General features: G+C 36.8%; 1 protein-coding gene across 5 annotated transcripts in view; it reads left to right on the top strand.

The window, feature by feature from the left end:
* KIAA2026 (KIAA2026 ortholog) overlaps positions 1 to 27,898 on the top strand; it is a 104,951-nt gene that overhangs the window by 14,726 nt on the left and 62,327 nt on the right. For 3 of the 5 annotated variants that reach the window (XM_043486477.1, XM_043486476.1, XM_043486480.1), the window contains exon 2: positions 20,426 to 20,626. The exons of 1 other annotated variant lie outside the window; for it this stretch is intronic. In XM_043486477.1, the coding sequence (XP_043342412.1) occupies positions 20,426 to 20,626 (201 nt within the window). Of the gene's footprint in view, positions 1 to 17,841; positions 18,064 to 20,425; positions 20,627 to 27,898 lie in introns of those variants that run through there. One more of the 5 variants, XM_043486479.1, reaches the window with a different exon arrangement.

Genomic DNA, 27,898 nt, shown 5'->3' with positions numbered 1-27,898 from the left:
CTAATAGAGAGTTTGATAGTCCTTGTTAGTGAGTTATTAAGTTAAAACGTTTTAAACTAGAGAATTACAAGAGACACATAGATGGGATGAATTAGAAGAGAAAACTAACATCAGTTTGTTGTTTTCCCATCCCTTAATTTTAAGCTTAGTTAATAGGTTTTAATTTTACATTTGACTTTGCTTCTTTTAGCAGATTTGGTGAAGGATTAAATAGAAATGTATCCATTTACATTACAGAAAAGGATTTTTTATTAAGCAAAAATCTTAGAATAATGCTAGAAGGAAGAGACAATATTTCCTTTTGCTAAATAACTTGGATAATATGCCATGTTTAAATATCTAAATAAGTTGGACTTAGTTTTGTTTCTTTAAGTGGATAATTTCAGTCTTCCAGTTTTCAGGGGGAAAAATATGTTAAGTACAGAATTTTACCTATTTAAATAATTATATCTTCCAAGTTATTTTCTACAACTTTGTTTACCAGTAACCAAAAAAAAAAAAAATGCATAGGACAAATATAATTATTATATTGCAAGTACATATTGACAATATCAGCTAGTTATGCTTAATTTGTCAGCTTGATTTTTATAAACCCAAACCTATATTTGTAACTGATAGGTATTTATAAGAACATAATCTTAAACATCATAACAAGCTAAATAAAAGGTTTTTGGAAAAAACTAATTATGTTAAATATGACATTATTTCATGATGAGCCAAAGAGCACTCAACAAGTATGAGAACCGTTAATATCCTCCAGTTTATCTGAATCCCTGATAATGATACAACTTCCTGTATATTAGTAAGTTCCTCTACTTAACTAATTCCACGATAGGAAATTTGGTTGGTAGTGAAAATGAAATTAACTGTTATTTTTAAAGTTTTTTTGGCAAGTGGGTAAATGATAGGATAACTGAGATCTGTTTTTAATTTTTTTCAGTTCAGTTCAGTCACTCAGTCATATCCGACTCTTTGCGACCCCATGGATTGCAGCATGCCAGGCCTTCCTGTCTAACACCAAATCCTGGAGTTTACTCAAACTCATGTCCATTGAGTCGGTGATGCTATCCAACCATCTCATCCTCTGTTCATCCCCTTCTCCTCCCGCTTTCAATCTTTCCCAGCATCAGGGTCTTCCAATGAGTCAGGTCTTCACATTAGGTGGCCAAAGTATTGGAGTTTCAGCTTCAGCATCAGTCCTTCCAATGAATATTCAGAATTGATTTCCTTTAAGATGGACAGGTTGGATCTCCTTGCAGTCCAAGGGACTCTCAAGTGACTTCTCCAACACCACAGTTCAAAAGCATGAATTCTTCGGTGCGCTTCTTTCTTTATAGTCCAACTCTCACATCCATACATGACTATTGGAAAAACCTTGGCTTTGACTAGATGGATCTTTGTTGGCAAAGTAATGTCTTTGCTTTTTAATATGCTGTCTAGGTTGGTCATAACTTTTCTTCAGAGGAACAAGTGTCTTGATTTCATAGCTGCAGTCACCATCTGCAGTGATTTTGGAACCCCCCAAAATAAAGTTTATCACTGTTTCCATTGTTTCCCCATCTGTTTGCCATGAAGTGATAGGACCAAATGCCATCATCTTAGTTTTCTGAATGTTGAGTTTTAAGCCAACTTTTTCACTCACTTCTTTCACTTTCATCAACAGGCTCTTAGTTCTTCTTCGCTTTCTGCCATAAGGGTGGTGTCATCTGCATGTCTGAGGTTATTGATATTTCTCCCGGCAATCTTGATTCCAGCTTGTGCTTCATCTAGCCTGGCATTTCACATGATGTCTTCTGCATATAAGTTAAGTAAGCAGAGTGACAGTATACAGCCTTGTCGTACTCCTTCCCTGATTTGGAACAAGTCTGTTGTTTCATGTCCAGTTCTAATTGTTGCTTCCTGACCGACATACAGATTTCTAAGCAGGCAGGTCAGGTGGTCTGGTATTCCCATCTCTCTAAGAATTTGCCACAGTTTGTTGTGATCCACACAAACAAAGGCTTTGGCGTAGTCAATAAAGCAGAAGTAGATGTTTTTCTGGAGCTCTCTTGCTTTTTCCATAATCCAACGGTTGTTGGCAGTTTGATCTCTGGTTCCTCTGCCTTTTCAAAATCCAGCTTGAACATTTGGAAGTTCTCAGTTCACGTACTGTGGAAGCCTGGCTTGGAGAATTTTGAGCATTACTTTGTTGGCTTGTGAGATGAGTGCAATTGTACGACAGTTTGAACGTTGTTTGGCATTGCCTTTCTTTGGGATTGGAATGAAACTGACCTTTTCCTTTCCTGTGGCCACTGCTGAGTTTTCCAAATTTGCTGGCATATTGAGAGCAGCACTTAACAGCATCATCTTTCAGGATCTGAAATAGCTCAGCTGGAATTCCATCACCTCCACTAGCTTTGTTCGTAGTGATGCTTCCTAAGACCCACTTGACTTTGCGTTCCAGGATATCTGGCTCTAGGTGAGTGATCACACTATCTTGATTATCTGGGTCATGAAGATCTTTTTTGTATAGTTCTTCTGTGATTTCTTGCCACCTCTTCTTAATATCTTCTACTTCTGGTAGGTCCATATCATTTCTGTCCTTTAATGGGCCTATCGTTGCATGCAATGTTCCCTTGGTATCTCTCATTTTCTTGAAGAGATCTCTAGTCTTTCCCATTCTATTGTTTTCCTCTATTTCTTTGCATTTATCACTGAGGAATGCTTTCTTATCTCTCCTTGCTATTCTTTGGAACACTGCATTCAGATGGATATATGTTTCCTTTTCTCCTTTGCCTTTAGCTTCTCTTCTTTTCTCAGCTATTTGGAAGGCCTCCTCAGAAAACCATTTTGCCTTTTTGCACTTCTTTTTCTTGGGGATGGTCTTGATCCCTGCCTCCTGTACAATGTCATGAACCTCCATCCATAGTTCTTCAGGCACTCTTGTCTATCATATTAATCCCTTGAATCTATTTGTCACTTCCACTGTATGATTTTAAGGGATTTGATTTAGGTCATACCTGAATGGTCTAGTGGTTTTCCCTACTTTCTTCAGTTTAAGTCTCAATGTGGCAATCAGGAGTTCATAATCTGAGCTACAGTCAGCTCACAGTCTTGTTTTTGCTGACTGTATAGAGCTTCTCCATCTCTGGCTGCAAAGAATATAATCAGTCTGATTTTGATACTGACCATCTGGTGATGTCCATGTGTAGAGTCTTCTCTTGTGTTGTTGGAAGAGGGTGTTTGCTATGACCAGTGCATTCTCTTGGCAGAACTCTGTTAGCCTTTGACCTGCTTCGTTTTGTACTCCAAGGCCAAATTTGCCTATTACTCCAGGTAATTCTTGGCTTCCCACTTTTGCATTCCAGTCCCCTATAATGAAAAGGATATCTTTTTTGGGTGTTAGTTCCAGAAGGTCTTGTAGGTCTTCATAGAGTCGTTGAACTTCAGCTTCTTCAACGTTACTGGTCAGGACATAGACTTGGATTACTGTGATACTGAATGGTTTGCCTTGGTAATGAACAGAAATCGTTCTGTCATTTTTGAGATTGCATCCAACTACTGCACTTTGGACTCTCTTGTTGACTATGATGGCTACTCCATTTCTTCTAAGGGATTCTTGCCCACAGTAGTAGATATAATGGTCATCTGAGTTAAATTCACCCATTCCAGTCCATTTTAGTTCGCTGATTCCTAAAATGTTGATGTTCACTCTTGCCATCTCCTTTTTGACCACTTCCAATTTGCCTTGATTCATGGACCTAACATTTCAGGTTCCTATGCAGTATTGCTCTTTAACAGCATCAGGCTTTACTTCCATCACCAGTCACATCCACAGCTGGGTGTTTTTTTTTCCTTGGCTCAGTCTCTTCATTCTTTCTGGAGTTATTTCTCCACTGATCTCCAGTAGCATATTGGGCACCTACCGACCTGGGGAGTTCATCTTTCAGTGAACTCTCTTTTTGCCTTTTCATACTGTTCATGGGGTTCTCAAGGCAAGAATACTGAAATGGTTTGCCATTCCCTCCTCCACTGGACCACGTTTTGTCAGAACTCACCACCATGACCTGTCCGTCTTCAGTGACCCTACACAATTTGGCTCTTAGTTTCATTGAGTTAGACAAGGCTGTGGTCCATGTGATCAGATTGGTTAGTTTTCTGTGTTTGTGGTTTTCAGTCTGCCTGCCCTCTGATGGAGAAGGATAAGAGGCTATGGAAGCTTCCTGATGGGAAAGACTGACTGAGGGGGAAACTGGTTTTGTTCTGATGGGCGGGGCCAGGCTCAGTAAATCTTTAATTCAATTTTCTGTTGATGGGTGGGGCTGTGCAGTTTTTCACCTGGGGCCAAACTATGGTGACGGAGAAGGCAATGGCACCCCACTCCAGTACTCTTGCCTGGAAAATCCCATGGATGGAGGAGCCTGGTGGGCTGCAGTCCATGGGGTCGCTAAGAGTTGGACACGACTGAGCGACTTCACTTTCACTTTTCACTTTCATGCATTGGAGAAGGAAGTGGCAACCCACTCCAGTACTCTCACATGGAAAATTCCATGGATAGAGGAGCCTGGTGGGCTACAGTCTATGAGGTCACAAAAGTGGACTCGACAGAGCAACTTCACTTTTCTTCAAACTACGGTGGAGGTAATGAAGATAATGGTGACCTCCTTCAAAATGTCCCATGCACGCAATGCTGCACTCAGTACCCCAAGCTCTGCAGCAGACCACCACCGAATTAGCATGTAAATCCTTTTTTACAAATAGTTAACATTTATCCCTTCTTTGTATATGCTGATTATAATACTTTTCTAACCATTCTGTGTGCTCTTTGAAGAGGACTGGAAACAAATGGAAAATTGTCAAAAAATAAAAATACAAAATCACCTATCCCATCAGATATCACTTATTAGTCTTCTTTACCTCATCTGTATATGTATGTATCATTTACTCACAAAAAGTTCAATATAGAATTTGAATTTACCACATGTAGTTTATGTATTTTGCCATATATTCTGCTTATCACTTACTAGATTTGATTTTACTTGTTATTTGATTGTTATGTATGTATATTGTTACATGTCAGATTACAGATAGCAACTGTAGGACCCTTTCCTTTAGTGATGGTTTTGTTTTGCTTTATTTTGTTTGACTCTGTAGTTTTTTCTTCTAAGGTTATTTTTTCATCATGTGGATTAGCCATCTTGTGCTTTGAAAGGCTACCAACAAAAAAATGCAAACTGCTTTTCACTAAAAATTAGCATAACTTATTAACAAATAGGTTGAAGCTATCAGTGATGGCATGATGAATTTGTGAAATTTATAATAATATATATTAAAACTATTTTTAAATGTTTTCAGTCACACAAATTCTAATATTTTCATTACTGTATAGCTATTCTTTTAAACAATACATGTGATTAATTTTCCAGTTTACAAGAGGGATTAGCAGCAACCTGCCTTGGCTGCATTATGCCAGTACTTCCACTCTGTTTGATAGGCTTTATCTATATTAAATTATTAATCCTCACAACTCTTGAAGTAATTAATGATTTACATAACCTGTTTTACAAATGAAGAAATGAGATACAGGAAAATTAGTTTACACAAACTAATTAGTGGCAGAACCTGGATTTGAATCGGTTTAGCTCCAAAGCCTAGGTGCTTAATCACAGTGCTTGCTGTTTATGATCTAGAGCTATAGAGATTGAGAGAAAGAAGCCTTTCTACCTGAAAGAGAAACTGGAGAGAATAGGATCATTAGAGATTTCAGGGTGGAGGGAGCATTTAGATACTTATGGTGGTGAGATTGACAGTATGTGTTTGCAGCATAAATTATTAAAAACTATGCTCTTGAGAAGTCTGTATGCAGGTCAGGAAGCAACAGTTAGAACTGGACATGGAACAACAGACTAGTTCCAAATAGGAAAAGGAGTACGTCAAGGCTGTATAGTGTCACCCTGCTTATTTAACTTATATGCAGAATACATCATGAGAAACGCTGGTCTGGAGGAAGCATAAGCTGGAATCAAGTTTGCCAGGAGAAATATCAATAACCTCAGATATGCAGATGACACCACCCTTATGGCAGAAAGTGAAGAAGAACTAAAGAGCCTCTTGATGAAAGTGAAAGAGTTGGCTTAAAGCTCAACATTCAGAAAACTAAGATCATGGCATCTGGTCCCATCACTTCATGGCAAATAGATGGGGAAACAGTGGCTGACTTTATTTTCCTGGGCTCCAAAATCACTGCAGATGGTGACTGCAGCCAGGAAATTAAAAGACGCTTACTCCTTGGAAAGAAAGTTATGACCAACCTAGACAGCATATTAGAAAGCAGAGACATTACTTTGTCAACAAGGGTCCTTCTAGTCAAGTCTATGGTTTTTCCAGTGGTCATGAATGGATGTGAGAGTTGGACTTATAAAGAAAGCTGCGCACCGAAGAATTGATGCTTTTGAACTGTGATTTTGGAGAAGACGCTTGGTGTTGGAGAAGAGTCCCTTGGACTGCAAGGAGATCCAACCAGTCCATCCTAAAGGATATTAGTCCTGGGTGTTCATCGGATGGACTGATATTGAAGCTGAAACTCCAATACTTTGGCCACCTGATGCAGAGAGCTGACTCATTGGAAAAGACCCTGATGCTGGGAAAGACTTGAGGGCAGGAGGAGAAGGGGATGACAGGATGAGATGGTTAGATGGCATCACCTACTTGACGGACATGGGTTTGGTTGGACTCCGGGAGTTGGTGATAGACAGGGAGGCCTGGCGTGCTATGGTTCATGGGGTCGCAAAGAGTCAGACAGGACTGAGCGACTGAACTGAATGATGCATGAACTGATGCATATAAAGTGTAACTACTGTGATAATCTAAAGGAAATAGTGTAACTGATGTACACTGACTTTGCTTAGCAATTCAGTAGTGTTTGTTTTGTCAATAGTTTATTAATTTTAAAAATAATGTATACATCTTGGTGGCAAAAAATTAAATGGTAGGAGAAGTATTACAGTAAAAATGTCTCCTCTTCATTTGCCTGGTCCCCTACTAAAATAGGTTAATACTCTCACTAGTTTCCTATATTCATTTGGATGTCTCAGTTTTGTTTTTTTTTTCTGTTTCTGTGAAGTTTTACCATTTTTTCCTTTTTTTCTTATTGAAGTATAAATTGATTTACAATATTAGTTTCAGGTGTACAACATACTGATTGAAAATTTTTATACATTATACTCCATTTAAAGGTATAAAATATAAGCTATATCTCCTATGTTGTACAATATATCCTTGTAGCTTATTTATTTTATACCTAATAGTTGCCATCTATTTAATCCCCTACCCCTATGATTGCCTTTCCCTACTTCCCTGTCTCCACTGGTAAATATTAGTTTGTTTTCTATATCTGTGAGTCTGCTTTTGCTAGTTTTATTTATTTGTTTTATTGTTTAGATTCCACATATAAGTGATATCACACAGTATTTGTCTTTCTCTGTGTGACTTATTTCATAAAGCATAATACCCTTCATGTCCATCTGTGTTGTTGCAAATGGTGAAATTTATTCTTTTTTATGGCTCAGAAGTATTCTGTTTATTTTAGTATCTGTTACAGTAGTATTCTGTATATTTTATACACATACACACAAGCCACATCTGTTTTAATCCACTCATCTGTTGATGGACACTTAGGTTGCTGTCATATTTTGCAATTGTAAGTAATGCTACTGTGAACATTGGGATGCATGTATCTTTTTGAATCAGTGTTTTCATTTTCTTTGAATGTATATCCAGGAGTGGAATTGCTGGATCATATGGTTGTTCTGTTTTTAGTCTTTGGGGACTGTCGGTACTTGGGCCAGTTGACATTCCCACCAGCAGTAGGTAAGGGCTCCCTTTTCTCAGTATGCTTGCCAGTATTTGTTAGTTATGGTCTTTTTGATAATAGCCATTCTGACAGGTATCAGATGATATCTCATGGTGATTTTGATTTCCATTTCTCTGATGATTAGCAATGTTGAGCATCTTTTCATGTGCCTGTTGGTCATCTGTATGTGTTATTTGGAAAAATGTCTTATCAGGGCTTCCACCCATTTTTAAATTAGTATTGGTGTTTTGATACTGAGCTGTATGAGCTGTTTGTATATTTTGGAGAGTAATCTCTTATTATTCGCATTGTTTGCAAATATTTTTTCCCAGTGTAGGTTGTTTTTTTCACTTTATTGGTGGTTTTCTTTGTTGTGCAAAAGCTTTTGGTTTAGTAAGACCTCGTTTTTAAATGTTTGCTTTTGTTTGCTTTAGAAAAGGAAATATCACTACAGGAAAGGAAATATTTAAAAAACATTACTATGAATTATATCAGAGAGTGCTCTTCCTATGTTTTCTTCTGGTAGTTTTATGGTTTTCCATCTTATGTTTAGTTTTTTAGTCCATTTTGAGTTTACTTTTGTATATAGTATAAGAAAATAATCTAATTTCATTATTTTACTCCATTTGTTGAAGAGACTCCCTTTCTGCATTGCATATTCTTGCCTCATTTCTAACAGATTAATTAGCCATAGTTGGGAGGGGGGTTGTATTCTATTCTGTTGCATTGGTCTGTGTGTCTGCTTTTGTGCTAGTATTGCACTGTTTTCATTATTGTAGCTTTGTAGTAAAGTCAAGGAACCTGATACCTCCATCTGTCTTCTTTTTTCTCAAGATTGCTTTGTCTCTTCAGTGTCTTTTGTGTTTCCATACAAGTTTTCAAATTCATTGTTCTAGTTCTGTGAATAATACTATTGGTATTTTGATAGGGATTGCATTGACTCTCTGTATTTTCTTGGGTAGAATAGTTATTTTAACAATACTAATTCTTCCATTCACTGAACATAGAGTATCTTTCCATCTGTTTATCATTTTTAGTTTCTTTCATTAGTCTTATAATGTACACTGTACCAAGTACAGATCTTTTATTTCCTTAGATTTATTCCTAGATATTTTTCCTAGGTATTTTATTCTTTTTGGTTTGATGGTAAATGGGATTTTTTTTAAATTTCTCTTTCTGAGGGTTAATTGTTTGTGTATGGAAACTCAATAGATTCCTGTATATTAATTTTGTATTCTGCAACTTTACTGAATTCATTGATGAGCTTTAGTAGTTTTTTGGTGGTGTCTTTACAATTTTCTATGTATGGTATCATGTCATATGTTAACAGTGACAGTTTTACTTCTTCCTTTCCAATTTTGTTTTATTTTCTTTTTATTTTCTGGTTGCTGTGATAAGGATTTCCAATACTATGTTGAATAAAAGTTAGCCATTCCAAATTTTAGCACATTCAAAACTGAACTTTAGGGACTTCTCTGGTGATCCAGTAGCTAAGAATCTGTGCTCCCAGTGCAGGGGGTCCAGGGAACTAGATCCTGCCTGCAGAAAGTAAAAAGGATCCTGAATGCCATAGTGAAGATCAAAGATGCTGAGTGCCACAACTGAGACCGGGCACAGCCAAATAAATAAAGTATTGAAATTAAAAAAAAAAAAACACACACCACTTACCTTTAGGTTTTTTTTTTCTTTTCTAAGCCTATCCTTGCCTTCTGAGCAAATGATTCCACTATCTGTGAAGTTGCTCTGACCAAAAAACTAGCTCTTTTCATTGATTCTTCCTTTTCACTTATTTCTCATTTTAAGTATATCAACAATTTCTGAGTTTTCTTCTTCTGAAGTATATTTAAATCTTGCACATTTCTCTTCACTGTCTCCCCTTAAGTACAAACTTTATTATTTCTTGACTAGAATACTGCTATAGTTTGCCAATTTGTTTTTCCTGCTTCTGCTTTTTTCTCTTAGAGTCCATTTTCTACCCAGCAGTCAGGGTAAACTTCAAAAAAAAATGTGCATTGAGATGTCAGTACCTTGCATCAAGCACTTCATTGGCACTTAGGCTATAGTTAGGAGTTTAGCTTACTCTTCTTTATATACCTGCCAAGCCATTTCTCACCTCAGGGCCTTTATACTTGCTCTTTCTTTTACCTAGAACACTCTTATCCCCAAAGTTTTCTTCGGCTTTTTGGTTTGCCTTTTTTGTTTCTTTGTTTTGATCATGGCTGGCGGCTCCTTGTCATTTCCTCGGAGAAATCATTCTTGACTGTCTTTCACAGAACTTACAGTATCTTATAGTTAGGACTTATGTGTATATATTTGTTTACTCACTTTTTGTGTCTCTTCTTACTAGCATGTAAACTCAGCAAGGAGGAATTTTGCCTGTAACTTTTGATGCCTACACCTAACTCAGTATCTATGAGAACTTAGTGTTGAAAAAAGGAATAAATGAGTCTGGTCAAGGAGTGAGGTTGAAGTTGAGCTTTATTTTTTACCTCACATACAGCTATTTGTCACAGCATCATTTTTTTTTCCATTGCTTTGATATACTATTTTGTAATATTAATATATTAAAGTATTTGGATCTACTTTTGAACTCTTCACTATACTCTTGGTATGTTTAACTCTTCATCTTCTGGCGTTAAAATTCTTTATTACTGTGACTTTTAAAATCCATTTTAATATCTGATCAGATGAGTCCTCTGTCAAATTATTTTTTCTTAGTTTTTCAGAAATGAAATTTTTATGTTCTTATTTTTACATAAGGTACTTTTTATATTTTTTTAATAGTATTGTGGAATCAACATTTGAGCCACTCATTTTTTGGTCACTTGGCATAAGAAATAAGTGAAAGGTGGAGAGATTAGCTAAGATGACAGAGTAGAAAGACCCCAAGCTCACCTCATCTCACAAGCACACCAAAATCATAACTATTTGCAGAATAGCCTTCAATGAAAAAGACCAGGACCTCCCAGAAAAGATCTTCTGTAACTAAAGACATAAAGAAGGGGAAACCACAATGAGATGGAGTTGAATGATTATTGTCAAAGATAGAGAAGTCTCCAAGGAGGGAGAGATTTGGCTTGGGTTTTGAAGAAACAAGCTCACCAGATGGTGAGGGGAAGAAAGAAGAGAGAAACTGGTGCAGAGGTGCAATACCAAGCAGCATATCTGAATGGAAAAATGCAAGAGAGCATAAATACCTGGAAGACAAAGACCACTGTCTTCTGAATCCCCAGCTCCCAAAGCAGAGCCTGGGACCCAGCAGTGCTCACTAAATGTTTGTGGAGTAAATGAGAGGCAGTACAGCCGGATAGAGTCCTGTAACACACGCTAAACCTTGCAAAACCCAGAGGGCAAGGTAAAACAACTGAAGATTTTTTAAATCAGAAGAAAAATATAATTCAGACATGAAAATTTTAAATATTTGTTTTTAGTTATGTGACCCAGTGGAGGTGTTAGCTAACCCTCTGGTAATCATTTTGCAAAATATTTGTGTATCAAATCATCTGGTAATCATTTTGCAAAATATATGTGTGTCAAATCAACACATCATACTCCTTAAACTTACGCATTGGTTTATGTGAGTTATATCTCCATAAAAGTAGGGGAAGTAAAATGTTCAGTTTTGAATTAAAAGTATATGAGAGAACAATAGGAATTTACTAGTTTGTGGGGAGTAAGAATGACGTTCTTCCCATTCTTGAAATGAACAATAGAGAAATTGGTAGCATTACTTATTTTCTATAAACACCATGATATCCACTTTCTACATCTTCCTAATTTCATTTAAGTCTTCAGCTCTTGTCAGGTCCCTACATGTCTTTTTTATGATCTGTTATTTCAAGTAGGTAGAGGCAAGAATCACTCTAACTTTCCCAGTTTTCTTCTTTGTGTCTTTGTCACATCTGAAGGTATTCTGAATTTACAGTATCCCACTTTAAATCCTCATCAACACTTGGCAGATATTTAGAGGCGTTAGCCAAGAAAAGGAAGCCAGAGTATCTGCCTGCCCACTTTGCAGACTTGTCACAGATTTAGTGTTTTCTAGGGAAAAATAGCATAACCAGTCTCTGAAAGATAGTGACCTAGGGAGCCCTCTGTTCTGCCTGTACTGAGAACTGACTGCTTCTGTGTGATAAGGAATAGCTATAAAGTTAGTAAAATGTTCAACAGGGCAGCCCTAACTTATGGAAAATGCATATCAGAGCTCTCAAGGTTGGTAAGGCACTTCTCAGAACTTTCCTATGTAAATAAAAACTTGCCATTTACCTTTGTGCCTTCCTTAAATTAGAAAGGGAAAATCAAGAAATGGAAATTTATTCTAAGCAAAATGATTGGTTTTCAGTGGTGGTCTTTGGTACTTCTTTGGGGGAGGGGTGTTATCGTCAATTTTTTTGATGCCCACTTCAGGTATGAGCAAAAATTCTGAGATGTTTTTTAACTTACAAAGTTATTTCTAATTATTCCCTTATTAAAGTTGCCCTCTTGAATTTTACTAATGAATGTCTTCTTGCTTAATCCTTGGCTTCTACTTAGTACTTTCTCCATCTCCTTGGAGGATTAAGTAGTTTGGATCACTTGATAATAAAACTTTTCTCTTTGTTGGTTATTGTGCTATTTCTTGTCTTAAAAATAACTTATCTTTTGAATCTTCCTCTTCTTTTGCTACGTTTTTCTTTATAATTATGGATGATCCCTAATGTTATGCTTCTAGATCATGTCTCCCTATATTTGTTCCTCTGTGGAGAGATTGTTTTTTATGACTTTATCGCTAAGACTTCTACATCTATGTCTTCAGCCTTTCCTTTTGTTTTAGTTTCCTATTTCTGTCCATAGAACTTTCACAGCTGGTTGTGTAACTGTTATGTGAAAATGTTAAAAACTAAGTGTGTTTCTAACCCAGGCTTCCCAGATTTCCTGTTTTTCTTTTCAACTCTCACTTCCCCCCCCCCACCCAGTGGTGTCACCATTGTTTCAACCTGATTATATGCAAACTGTCAGCCTGTCCTTGCTGAATCCCAGTTGCTCAGTAAATATTTTTGAATGAATGAATTTGAATACTATGAATGAATATTTTTCTTCTTAATTAGTATTGCTTCTCCACTCTTGCCTATCCATCTAAAACTATTCTTTCTGTAAAGTCCAGATTAAAGTCTTGACAGAAGAGTAATTGGATGGTATAGAGAAGTTGAATGAATAAGAAATGAAAAATTATCATTTGAATTACATAAGTAGGAGGTCATTTGGGAAGAGGGATTTCAGTGGAGTAGGTGTAGGCAAATGATAGTTTGAAGTGTGAAAAGTGAAACAGACCAAGAGTTTAGATGTGGTACTTCATGAGGGGAATGGTTTGTATTTAATAAAAACTGGGACATGTTTATATGCTAAAGGCAACTAGCAGGGACAGGCTGAAAATGCAGGAAATAATGAAATACAAATTCTGAAAACCTACTGCTGGATTAGTTTTTGATAAGCACTTTTTTCACTGCAACTTAAAATTCAGATAAATTTTGTTTGAATTCAGATAAGTTTTTTTTTGAGAAACAGAAAGTTAATGGAACTCTTTCTTTAAAACTACCATTTTCTGTGTGAAATAGTAGTAAGCAAAGTCAGCTACTATGTGATAATGGATAGTGAGGTGAAGCTTTTGAATAATGGTGACATTTGAAGTTGCTGTTATGGAGAACCAAAGAGGGAGTTGCTTCCTTCAAAGAAGTCATCTTAGGTGAGTCCAGTGTAGGTTACAGTTAGACAGTAGACTAGAAAGGGGTGATTTTTTTTTTTTCTACTGTCCTTAGTAGTGAAGGTATAGAAATGAAGGACCTTTCAGCTGAGATGCAAGAGAGAGATAGGGTGCCTGAGACAGAAAGATATATTGGGCAAGGGAGGTGAGATAAAAAAAGAGGTGAGTCATGGGACTTCTGGCAGTCCAGTAGTTAAGACTCTGCACTTCCACTGCAAGGGGTACAGGTTCTATAACTGGGGAGCTAAGATCCCATATGCTGCAGTGTGCAGCTGAAACAAAAACATGAAAAAGAGAGGTTTAGTCATAAATGATGGATCAGTGGACCCCAACTAGTTACCTACATGAGGCTGAACTATGTTAGAGTAAATAGAGCAAATAAAGAACTCAAAACAAGGAACTGGAGGGTTGGATAAAGAGAAGTTAAAAATGCACAGGGAATAAGAGTAACAATTGGGAGAACAGAAAGTAAAGAAGATCAATTAGGAAACAGATTTAACAGTCTGTGATAAATGTGTGTGTGGATGAAGATTTCCTTGTTCTGAAAACTGAAATATCAGATATATTATATATACCTGAGATGAGAGAAGTCTCCAAATTTTTATGGTCTGGCTCCTCAAGCAGAAAAAGTTTCCAAGTTTCCATTATGCACCCCAATTGTATGCATATTTATTTATAAATTATGTATGGATTCTTCTGTACAGTTGTGCTGTATATATTGTAAAACATTATATAACATTAAACTACATAATTGAAATAAGAGATTAAGCATATTTTAATTTTTTAAAAAATACCAATATGAAGTTATTTTTTGTAGGATGTTTTGATATTTTGTTAGTTTTTAAACATCTTGTTTTAATCCTTGGCTCTAGGGCTGTTTGAAGGTTTGTTTTAAGTTGGGGTTCTTTTCGTATTTGATTTCAAAGACTGTTGTAGTTCGGAGGGGATAGCCTATCCCTTCTCCAGGGGATCTTCTCGACCCAGGAATTGAACCAGGGTCTCCTGCATTGCAGGCAGATTCTTTACCAACTGAGTTATCAAGGAAGCTCATTTCAGAGTTCATAAAGATACACAAATACAGATGGAAAAAGTGCATGACAGGCTGAGCTAACTGCATAATGATGCTTATCTATCAAACATGCAAAAGGTTGTGTTCAAATCCACCAAAAAAAGTTCTACCTTCCCTAATTTCAGTCAGTTGGTCTTGAAAACCAGTACTAAACTGTTGTGCTGGTTAGTCTTCATTCAGTTCAGTTCAGTCGCTCAGTCGTGTCCGACTCTTTGTGACCCCATGAACCGTAGCACGCCAGGCCTCCCTGTCTATCACCAACTCCCGGAGTCCAACCAAACCCATGTCGGTCAAGTAGGTGATGCCATCTAACCATCTCATCCTGTCGTCCCCTTCTCCTCCTGCCCTCAGTCTTTCCCAGCATCAGGGTCTTTTCCAATGAGTCAGCTCTCTGCATCAGGTGGCCAAAGTATTGGAGTTTCAGCTTCAACATCAGTCCATCCGATGAACACCCAGGACTAATATCCTTTAGGATGGACTGGTTGGATCTCCTTGCAGTCCAAGGGACTCTTCTCCAACACCAAGCGTCTTCTCCAAAATCACAGTTCAAAAGCATCAATTCTTCGGTGCACAGCTTTCTTTATAAGTCCAACTCTCACATCCATACATGACCACTGGAAAAACCATAGACTTGACTAGAAGGACCCTTGTTGACAAAGTAATGTCTCCGCTTTTTAATATGCTGTCTAGGTTGGTCATAACTTTCCTTCCAAGGAGTAAGCATCTTTTAATTTCCTGGCTGCAGTCACCATCTGCAGTGATTTTGGAGCCCAGGAAAATAAAGTCAGCCACTGTTTCCACTGTTTCCCCATCTATTTGCCATGAAGTGATGGGACCGGATGCCATGATCTTAGTTTTCTGAATGTTGAGCTTTAAGCCAGCTCTTTCACTCTCCTCTTTCACTTTCATCAAGAGGCTCTTTAGTTCTTCTTCACTTTCTGCCATAAGGGTGGTGTCATCTGCATATCTGAGGTTATTGATATTTCTCCTGGCAAACTTGATTCCAGCTTGTGCTTCCTCCAGACCAGCGTTTCTCATGATGTATTCTGCATATAAGTTAAATAAGCAGGGTGACACTATACAGCCTTGACGTACTCCTTTTCCCATTTGGAACTAGTCTGTTGTTCCATGTCCAGTTCTAACTGTTGCTTCCTGATCTGCATATATTCAGTTCAGTTCAGTTCAGTTCAGTCGCTCAGTCATGTCCGACTCTTTGCAACCCCATGAATCGCAGCAGGCCAGGCCTCCCTGTCCATCACCAACTCCAGGAGTCTACTCAAACCCATGTCCATCGAGTCAGTGATGCCATCCAACCATCTCATCCTCTGTCGTCCCCTTCTCTTCCTGCCCCCAATCCCTCCCAGCATCAGGGTCTTTTCCAATGAGTCAACTCTTCCCATGAGGTAGCCAAAGTATTGGAGTTTCAGCTTCAGCATCAGTCCTTCCAATGAACACCCAGGACTGATCTCCTTTAGGATGGACTGGTTGGATCTCCTTGCAGTCTAAGAGACTCTCAAGAGTCTTCTCCAACACCATAGTTAGCCCCCTTCAAATCTATCCTCTACCCTTGTGCACTATGCTGTGTGTCCTGGGAGGCTGATCTCTAAGGACTCCTTCAGTTTGTCTGCCTTGTTCTCTGGCTTCTAATTGGATTCAGTGAATTGGAGGCACTGACAGAGATAGGAATATTTATTCTAACGGCTTCTTTTTTGCTGTGTTGCAGGTTGTCAGTAACTGTGCATCATCGTGTGTGGCTCTCTCCTACAATGGCAGCTTCTTGGTTCCAGTAACTACTCCCTCCCCTATTGAGTCTAGAGTGATCAAATGCTCTCTGGCTGGTCCACAAATGCTTCTCCATCCCTTCCTAGTTTCCCTTAAGCTTAGTTGCACATTTGTAAATAGATTCTTCATTAAACATCACCTCCTTTTGAGTATTCGCTCTTCCTTGTCCAAACCCTGAGGGCTGTATTGCATTTAAAAATTTTTAAGTAAATGGGTTTAAAAGGTTGAAACTCTTCATATAGAATATTTTTAAGCAGATTAGATCATTCTGTTTCCAACTTTTAAGTATACAAAATTTTATAGGTGTCACTTTTACATTGTTTTAGTAACCTAAAGTCATGTAATAGTGGAAACGTTTCCAAATATCTATTTTTAGTAGAGGGTCAGTGTTAGTCCATATGTTAACATTAAGTAAAACTCAGCTCATTTCCATCTTAATGTTTACTTTAGTCATTTTAAACAAAATTGCACCTCTGAATTCTGAAATTTGGAATGCATCAACAGCACAGAAAAGACCTTTCATGCTTTGTGAGTGGGAAAAAAAGGATAACTATAAAAGTCAATGAATCAACTATAATTGTTGCTTAGCTTTTACTTAACAGTAAAACTACTGCCAGACTGATTTCATAGAATAATTTTCCTAGTAGGAAGGAAAAAGCTTCAATTTTAGAAAAGGGGAGTTATTTTTTGTATAACTTGAAGGTTGATTAACTATCTGACAGTTCCTATTTGGAAGTGAGACTTATTTTCATCTTACTTTATTGCCTTTTATTCTCTGATGAATGAAAATGAAAACTACTAGTTAGCAAGAGATGTTTAATAAGGATTCTTTTACTGTGAACAACAGAAAAGACGACTGGAATTTTTCAACTTTATGTGTGTAAATTTAAAATATAGTTTGGCTTGTATCCTTTCTTTCTTTTTTTTTGGCTTGTATCCTTTCAAATACTATGTATATTTAGTATTTGAGGCTCTGAAGGCAATGGCCATTAACAAAACAAAGTCCTTATCCTCCTGGAGCTTTCATTGTGGTGAGGAGATGGATAATTACCAAGTAAATAGATAATTATATCATGTAGTATATGATGAGTAACATGAAGAAAAAGAAACTGGAGCAAGGAAATAGAGAATGACAGGGAATCTGTTACTGGTTGTGGTAACAGACAAGAAAGCCCTCTCAGATATGGTGACATTTTAATAGAGATTTGAATAAAGTAATAATGCCTAGCCATACAAATATCTAGGGGGAAAGTGCCCTTATAGGAGAGAGAACAAGTGCAAAGCGAATGTTGATGTGACTGAGAATCATAAGGAGACATTTGTGACCAGAACACAAAAAGCTAAAGGCAGAATCATGGAAGATAAGGTCTGCAGAGGTAAATGAAAGCCATATCACACTAGCTGTTGTAGACCATCGAAACTTAGCATTGTATTTTAAGTATAACTGGAAGGCTTTGGAGGAGGCAGAGCAGGGCATTGACTTAATCTAATTACCTTTTTAAAAGGATTACTTGGTTTGTTGCCTAAAGGATAGACTGGAGAGAAATCTGAGTAGAAGCCAGGAGACTGTCACAGAGAGACTGCAATAATCTAGGCAAGAGTGTGAACATGTACACAAACACCCACTACTGGATGCCATATGTATGTTTACATATGAATATACTTGTATATAATTCCTTTGGGTTAAAAAAATATGTTTTGTCCAGAAACAACTTTTTTACATTCAGCAGTATAATAAGGACATCTTTTATAGTGAGTACATACAGATTTACCTGTTGCTTTTAATAGATGATGATATTGTGTGGTGTGATGTGCGTGCTCAGTCATGTCTGACTTTTTGTGACCCCATGGACTATAGTCTACCAGGCTCCTCTGTCCATGAAATTTTCCAGGCAAGAATACTGGAGGGGGTTGCCCTTTCCTTCTCCGGTGTGATGTTTGTGACTTTATTTGATCTCTTACTGAAAGATGTTTGTTTCCATGTTTGTTCTTTTTGAATAACAAATGTAATTGTATGTGTGTATTATTGCTCACAGTCATGGATATATGTCTGTAGGCTAAATTCCTGGAAGCATGATTGGTCTAAGGATATGTGCACGTTAAATCTTAATGATTATTACCAAAGTGACTTCCGAGAAGGCGGTGAGAGTTTTACATACCCACTCACGTTGGATAAGAATTTTTTCCTTAGACTCTTTTATCTTTACATATTGATACAAGACAAACAGTTTTCTTTGTATTTGAATTATGAATGATAACTATCAAAGCTTATAAATTCTTATTTCTGATGAGTATAAAGGATATTAATTTCTCTTTGTTTTGAGAAAATAATGTTTAAAAAAGTAGTTTGAAACTTCATCTTCTGTACTTAAATGACTGAAGTTAAAGGATAAAATTTAGTTTCTGACTTGTTTACATAACAGTTTAAGCATATGACTTAATGTTTCCCTTATCTCTTCTTCGCCCCCATGCTCCATGCCCTGTGACTTCTGACATGTCTTCATGTTTTAGTATAATATTGTCCATTAATGTCCTCTTCCATTAGTATTGATGAGGAGATAAATAAAATTACAGAACTAGTCAGTCTGCCAGTGTGAACACACTACTAAAATGAACCCACATATACTCATTCAGTACCTGTTATTGCCAGTTTATTTTCCTTGGGCCCACATTTCTTACTCCCAGCCCAATTAACTATTATGCAGATGTATGCTGTTGTGCTTAAAAGATCACAGCCTGAAATAGTATGGATAGATTAGCTCAAGTTCTTTAGCAACACTGGAAAACCAGTTTAAAAGTCTATGCCCTGCCAAAAGCTGAATTAATTAAAATGTTATTTCCTCATAGTAAAGAAAACACGTAACAGTGCCACAGTTCAGTAGACCCTTGCAGTCATACTATTCATGGGACCTAGATGGCCTGAGAGTAAGACTGTTATAAAGTTATTCTAACTTAGAGTAATAAACCACTGTGGATATAGTCCAAGACGTACAGGAGTTTATTTCATGCCATAACATCTTGTTTTGGTGATCCTTCAGCTTATTTGTATTGAAGAAAGCTATGCCTGTAGGACAGTAGGGAAATAACAACTACAGGATCGACTTCTATTATAAATTTATATACATTCCTTTCCAGCATAATGAATGCTTACTTTTAAGACTGATTTGATTTTACCATTGTAGAAACAACCTGTACAAAGCTTTCAGAGGCTCTGGCATGTTTTGCAAAGGTACAACAGCAGTTATTTTCCCTAATGCTTTTCACAATTAGCTCATAAATTCAGAAGTCAGTTTTTGGTCTAGGCTTAAAAATTTATAAGATTAATTTAGTGTTTCTTTAGTGTAAATAAATAGTTTTTATTCAATTATGGGTAATTAAGCAAACTGCTGAGAAACTTTTTCATCATTATCTTTAAGCATTAGGTTAGTTTGTATTACTAAATATAGGGTAAGGGAGATATTTATGGTGAGGTTGAAGAAGAACGCTAAATTAAGTTCTTTATATAGTTTAGTCAGAAAGTTTCTAAGTTTATAATTATATATCATAATGCTTACCACTTAATATTTATATATTATAATGCTTCATTTGTTTATAATTTCTTCAACATGTTTATGTATCATAAATTTTCTCTCCCCAAATATTTTTTTATTATTATATACTTTCCCATACTGATGATAAGTAGTATGAAATCTATAAAGAGATGTAAAGATGTGCTACATTTAATTTTACAAATTTTTAAATTAAATATTTAATTCTTAATTTACTGCTTCAGTTTTATATTTTTTAATGTAGGGAAGACACTATCACTTAGACTGATTTTATGACATGAGTAAGGAAAATTAGAAATTATGTAGCAAGGATAAAAATCTGAAACATAGCTAAGCACGGTTTAACTAAGTTTTATGTAGTTATTAGCAAAAAGGATTCTTCTTAAGATGCTGGTTGAGGGGGTTTATTGCTTACCCAGAAGATTTGACCTGTGAATGACTTATTCTTCTCCAAGGCACTTGAGAGAAAAGACAACGATAGCAGTTACATCTAGAGGCTATTATGGATTGGAGGATGAGAAGGGAACTGCATGTACTTCAACAAGGCGTCGGTCAACACCACGAAGTTTGGCAGGCTTGACAAGTGGAGTTTTTGAATCTGTAATGGTTCAAGTTTTGAGACAGGAAGAACAGCTGAGAGCAAAAGAAGAAAAAAGGTAAATGTTAAAAAAAAAACACACAAAAAACAGTTAAGTTTCATGTTGTTTAAATTTTCAAGAACTACATTTCAGAGAGTAGCTGTGTAACTTTTGTGTGCCCATATCAAATTTCTGGGCCCTAAATATGAGTTAATACTGAAATATCAAAATGGAATTTGTTTCAAAGTACAGTTTTAAATATTAAACCAAATTATTTTAAAGCTATACAAAAATAATTTTTATGAAAGATTTCAGGTTGCTTTCTATACTTCTGGAAGTAGTCTCAATTGAATTATAAATTTTAAAGGAGAAGAATTTTGAATAGATTTGTAGAACTTTAGAATAGAAGCACAGACCTCTAACATTTAAAATTAGGAGAACCTCTGGAGATAATGTAGTTTGAAGTTCACTTATGCCAGTTCCTTCACTGGTATTAATTTCCTGGATAACTATGCTTACTCTGAACTCATCAGGAAAGAATGTTGTGCTCAATTAGTATTAACTTTTAGGGTCGGGGGTACAGAGATTGATGACCTATCTATAAGGTTTTTTAGCAAGAGAGTAGGGCCCAGAGAGGTAAGTGATTAGTCAGAAAAGACTGATAATTTTTATATTAAATCATATCTCAAACTATATTAAGAGCAATTGCTGATGTAATAGAGAACTACTAATGCTAGTCAAAGTCAATTTATAATATATTGTTACTCCTCTTGTAATAATAAATTTAGCTTGCTTTGTAAGATTAAAATTCAACCTGAGGCTTTCTGTACCACCATACTTTTTAATAATAGTGGTTAGTTGAGAACCCACAGTGTTCGCCGAAGGAAAAAAAAAAAAACCCACTTCTTTTCCTTGTATAGAGACTCATAAAACTACTCCTGCTATAGAAAAGGGGGTTGTATGGATGGGGCTAAAGATTAATCTGATAATAGTATGTAATAGATTAGTGTAGAGAGAAATTGAAGAAAAGGAAGGCTTATAGGAAGAAGGCTGTAGGAGTCTAGTGCTCCACTGCTGATGACCAGAAATAGGAAGAAGGTCAGATTGTTCTGGAAACAATCAGCAAGACTTAGTACCTTCCTTGATATAGGGGGAACATAGGAAGAGACAAAGAGGAGTCTGGAGATAGTTGTAATAGTAGCAATAAGAAGAAAATAAAAAAGAATAGTTAACGTTTACTGTGCAGGACTATTTGCCAGGTTCAGCTCTAAGTACCTCATATGTATTCAGTATTTGTCCTGAGGCAGATAGACGAGTAACTTGCCTAAAGACAGGCAGTTTTTGAATGGTAAATTTAAGATTTGAACCAGAGCATTGTGGTTATAGAGTTTGTACTCCTGAGAAGTATACTGTCCCTGTGCCCTAAAAATGATGGAATCATCAAAGAAAATAAAAGAGCTTGAGTCCACGGTGTGGAGACTTTAATAAGTTGTTTGAAGTGATGAGGGAAACATTTAAGCAAGTAAGTAGGAGTGGTTAGTAAGAATCTGGAAATATGAGAATCCTTTTCTCTTCTCCAGTTATATATATATATGTGTGTGTGTGTGTGTGTGTGTGTCCTGTGCTTAACATCAAATAAACATGGGTGAATTAAGACATAGGGAAAAAACCCTCCTTTAAATGTCTAGTAACTATGATAATTTAATATGAATTAAGCTTGCTCTTTGGGTAAAGCATGAACCTTTTCTAACTAGGGATATTTTAAGCATGGAACAAAGAATAAAATCAAAGGCCTTGGTACCCACTACTCAGCAGTATTTAAAACAGTTTTAAGTTTTGTTATTTATTATTCATAAGTTACTTTTGCATCTTTGCTAAAAATCAGTTGAACATATGTTTGTGAGTTTTTCTGGACTTTCTTTTCTTTTCCATCTATAGGTCCGTCCTTAAGTTATGTTGACTTGATGACTGTGGCTTTATAATAAGCTTTGAAATTTGGTAGTGTGAATATTCCAACTTTGTTTTTTGTTTTTTGTTTTTTTTTTCCCCCCCTAAAATTTTTAGGCTATACTGGGATCTTTGCATTTCTGTATAGTTTTAGAATCATACTGGAAATCCTACCAAAAAAAAAAAAAACCACCTGAGGGAATTTTGATTGAGATTGCATGGAAGTTTTGCTAATCTTTTTTTAATGTAGTGTCTAATCCAGGGAACTTTTTAATTTCAGAGTTTGTATTTTTTCAGCTCCAGAAGTTACATTTGTTTTTCTTAATATCTTCATTTCTTATTATGTTCCTTTTAATGTCCTTTTCTGCTAGCTCCATCATCTTTGTCTTTGCTAAGCCAATTGACCAATTTTTCTCCTTGTTATAAGTAACATTTTTCTGCTTCTTGACATGTCCAATAATTTTTTATTAGAAATTGTTATGTTGTGAATGTTACCTTGTTGAGTATTTAGATTTGTATTTACCTTTTTAAAAGAGGACTGAGCTTTGTTCTTCCAGGGAGTTAAGTTCCTTGTGGATAAGTTTGATGATCCTTTCATCTCTGGGTTTTAAGCTCTTACAGGATGGGTCTGGAATAACCTTCATTCCAGTTCAGCACTGCTGCTAACTAAAAAGCCTCTTGATGAAAATGAAAGAGGAGAGTGAAAGAGTTGGCTTAAAGCTTAACATGCAGAAAACTAAGATCATGGCATCTGGTCCCATCACCTCATGGGAAATAGATGGGGAGACAGTGAAAACAGTGTCAGACTTCATTTTTGGGGGCTCCAAAATCACTGTGGATGGTGACTGCAGCCATGAAATTAAAAGACGCTTACTCCTTGGAAGGAAAGTTATGACCAACCTAGGTAGCATATTAAAAAGCAGAGACATTACTTTGCCAACAAAGGTCCATCTGACAAGGCTATGGTTTTTCCAGTGGTCATGTATGGATGTGAGAGTTGGACTGGAAGAAAGCTGAGCACTGAAAATTGATGCTTTTGAACTGTGGTGTTGGAGAAGACTCTTGAGAGTCCCTTGGACTGCAAGGAGATCCCACCAGTCCATCCTAAAGGAGATCAGTCCTGGATGTTCATTGGAAGGACTGATGCTGAAGCTGAAACTCCAGTACTTTGGCCCCTCATGTGAAGAGTTGACTCATTGGAAAAGACCCTGATGCTGGGAGGGATTGGGGGCAGGAGGAGAAGGGGGCGACAGAGGATGAGATGGCTGGATGGCATCACCGACTCGATGGGCATGAGTTTGAGTAAACTCCAGGAGTTGGTGATGGACAGGGAGGCCTGGCATGCTGCGATTAATGGGGTCGCAAAGAGTCGGACACGACCGAGCGACTGAACTGAACTGAACTGAACTAAGATCTAATGAGCTTTCCTGGTGGCTCAGCAGTAAAGAATCCTCCTTCTATTAAGGAGATATTGGAGACAAAGGTTTGGTTCCTGGGTCTGAAAGATCCCGTGGAGGAGGAAATGGCAATCCATTCCATTATTATTTCTGGAAAAATCCCATGGACAGAGGAGCCTGGCAGGCTACAGTCCATAGGGTTGCAAAGAGTTGGACTCGACGGAGCGACTAAGCACATACTAAGATCTGACCTCTCTGGAGTCTCCACCAAATGCCCCCAAGTGATGACAGAACTCTGCACTTCCTCTGGTCTTCCTACTGTGTCTATGAACTCCTTGTTCTTACAATTTTCTAGTCATTCTTGTCCTACTTTGTACTCTTGTATAGAGTTCTGAAGCTCGTTTCTGCACAACTTTCTTGTTTTTAGAATTATATCACAACTTCTAGGTGCCTTACTCCCCTAATGCTGATTTTCATCTCCCACTCAACTCCACTGGACTATTTGGTTTTCTGCTGTCTCTGCTCATGGTCTGGAAATTAATGGCTTTTAGTTAGGACATCAGTCAATTGTAGGGATCACCTCATTTGTTTCATTTCTTGGGGATCACAGTCTTGTACTGTTTGATAATCAATGTCTGAAAACATTTTTTTCATGCATTTTATTCAATTTGTAGTTGTTTACAAAGTGAGGGTAAGATTGGTTCAGTTACTGCATCATGACCAGGAAAAGGAGATCATTTCTGGGCATTTTTTATGTATATACTAATAGATAATATAGCATTGTTTTGTATGTCTTTAACCTTTATATAAATGGCAGTCTTCTGTTTTCACTCAGCATTATGTGTCTTGAGATTTAGCTGTGTTGAATTATTTCATTGTATTTTATTTCCAGTGGTAGTGTATAATATTCCATTATTTGACTGTATTACAGTTTATCCATTTACCTGATATGATACACATTCTGGATTAGTTCTAGAGTTGCATTATTATAGAATGCTACAGTAAGCATTCATGTACGTGTCTTCTTTAAGGATGAGGATATGGATAGATGTGTGGCTGTATATCCATTCTACTTTGTTTTTAATTTTGTTTTTCTTTATGTTTTGACTCACTCAACCTATTTCCCCAACTCTCCCCATTCTCCTCTGGCAACCACCAATCTGTTCTCTCTCTCTCTCTCTCTTTTTTTTTAGACTCTACATATAAGAGAGATCATACAGTTTTATCATTCACTGTCTGACTTTTTTTTCACTTATTGTAATGTCCTCAAAATCCATCCATGCTGTCAGAAGTGGCAATATTTCCTTCTGTTTTGTAGCTATATAGTATTCCATTGTGTATGAATACCACAATTTATCCATTCATCTATTGATGGATACTTAGGTTGTTTTTATATCTTGGCTGTTGTGTATAATGCTGCAGTAAATATGGGAATATGTATCTTTTCAAGTTAGTGTTTTCATTTTCTTCAGATAGCTCAGAGGTGGAATTGCTGGATTATATTGTAGTTTTACTTTTAATTTTTTGGAGAACTTCCACACTGTTTTTCATAGTGGTTGCACCAGTTTATATTACCATCAACAGTGCTCAAAGGTTCCCTTGTCTCCACATCCTAACCAATGATTTGTTATTTTTTGTCTTTTTGATAATGGTCATTCTGACAGGTACGAGGTGATATCTCATTGTGGTTTTCATTTGCATTTCCCTGATGATTAGTGATGTTGAGCATGTACCTGTAGACCCTCTGTGTCTTTGGAAAAATGTACATTCTGATTTGTCCATTTTTTAATCAAATTGTCTGTTTTCTGCTATTGGATTGTATAAATTTTTTTATATATTTTGGATTTTAGCCTCTTACCAGATACATGATTTGCAGATATTTTCTTCCATTAATAGCTTGCCTTTTCATTTTGTTGATGGCTTCCTTTGCTGTAGAGAGCTTTTTAGTATGATGTAGTCACGCTTAGTTTTTTTTTAATTTTCTTTCTTTTGCTTTTGTTGTCAGATCCAAAAATGAAAACACTAACTTGAAAAGATATAAAGGAGCTTACTGACTGTCTTTTTCTTCCAGGAGTTTTATAGTATAAGATCTTACATTCAAGTCTTTAATCCATCTGAGTTCATTTTTGTGTATGTTGTAATATAGTGGTCAAATTTCATTCTTTTACATATAGCTGTCCAGTTTCCCCAACACCATTTATTGAAGGGATTGTGATTTCCGCACTGTATGTTGTTGTCTCCTTTATCATAAAGTAGTTGATACATATACATGGGTTTATTTCTGGGCTGTCTGTTCTTTTCCATTGACCTGTGAGTCTGTCTTTGTGCCAGTAACCAACTGTCTTGATTACTATAGCTTTGTAACATCACTTGAAGTCGGGGAGCATGATGCACCCAGCTTTGTTTGGTCTTTCACCTTCTAGGTACTTCACTCTTTTCATTCAATTCTATATTCATTCTGCCTTTAATCTTATGGTCATGGCAAGTTCTTTAGTGCTTTAAAGAGTGTTGCTACACTAATAACTACAGTAATATGTTCTTAAAGTTGTAGGGAAGTTATATTGATAAAGTAGTTACCATTATATTGGTTTTATATAAAGCATTTAATTAGTTATGATAATAAAGTGTCATTTAAAGAGTAAATTTAATATACCTATTTTCCTTCCCAAGAACACATGAAGATTTAAACTTTTTAACTCTAGACACTCCCCCTCAGTCTTAAGTGCCATCATTGTTCAATATTTTAGTTCTTTCTGGTTCTTAACTGCCCAACTGTTGGCACAGCTCTAGTTTTTTTCTAAGATTCTCTCCTTTCTCATGTTATACTTTCTTCATAAGTGATTTCATTCATTCCCATACCACCTATATATAGAAGACTTATATGTCTCTTGCCCAAACTTCTCTAAGTTTGAAGCCTAATTGCATACTTAATATAGTCTTTGGATGTAAAATCTATTGGTGATGGTATCAGTGTATCTCATCTCTCAGGAAATAGGTGGCACATTCAAAATGGGATAATTCAAGAGGGTTTATTTCCAAAGAAGTTGGAATATAACTGAATGTTAAGACATGAAGCTGAGATACATTCATTAGGTTACTCCTTTCTGCCCATGGATGCTGTCAATAAGCATCATCGACGTCTCCCCACTCCACTGCTGTCATGTCTAGTCAGAGTCTCCCAAAGAGCCCAAACAGCTGTGGCAGCTCTTCATCGGAGGACTGAGCTTTGAAACAACCACTGAGGGTCTGAGAAGCCATTTTGAGCAATAGAAAACGCTCTTGGACTGTGTGGTAATGAGGAATCCAAACATCAGGCGCTCCAGAGGCTTCAGGTGTATCACATGTGCCTGTGAAGGAGGTGGATGCAGCCATGAGTGTGAGGTCACACAAGGTGGATGGAAGAGTTGTGGAAGCAAAGAGGGCCATCTCAAGAGAAGATTCTCAAATACCTGGTGCCCTCTTAACTGTAAAAAAAAGTTTTTGTTGATGACCTTAACAACACTGAAGAATATTACCTGAGAGATTATTTTGAACAGTATGGGAAAATTGAAGTGATTGAAATCATGACTGGCTGAGGCAGTGGCAAAAGAGAGGCTTTGCTTTTGTAACCTTTGATGACCATAACTCCATAGGCAAGATTGTCATTCAGAAAAAGCACACTGTGAATGGCCACAACTGTGAAGTAAGAAAAGCTCTAACTAAGTAAGAGATAGCTAGTGCTTCATCCACCAAAGAGGTCCAAGTGGTTCTGGAAACTTCGGTGGTGGTCATGGAGATGGTTTTGGTGGGAACAACAACTTTGGTCGTGGAGGAAACTTTAGTGGTTGAGGTGGCTTTGGTGGCAACCATGGTGGTAGATATCATGGCTGTGAGAATGGCTATAATGGATTTGGTAATGATGGAAGCAATTTTGGAGATGGTGGAAGCTACAATGATTTTGGCAGTTACAGCAATCAGTCTTCAAATTTTGGACCCACAAAAGGTGGAAACTTGGGAGGCAGAAATT

Source organism: Cervus canadensis, chromosome 14 (assembly GCF_019320065.1).
Source record: "Cervus canadensis isolate Bull #8, Minnesota chromosome 14, ASM1932006v1, whole genome shotgun sequence".
Lineage (NCBI taxonomy): Eukaryota > Metazoa > Chordata > Mammalia > Artiodactyla > Cervidae > Cervus > Cervus canadensis.
This window is presented reverse-complemented; position numbering and strand designations above follow the sequence as displayed.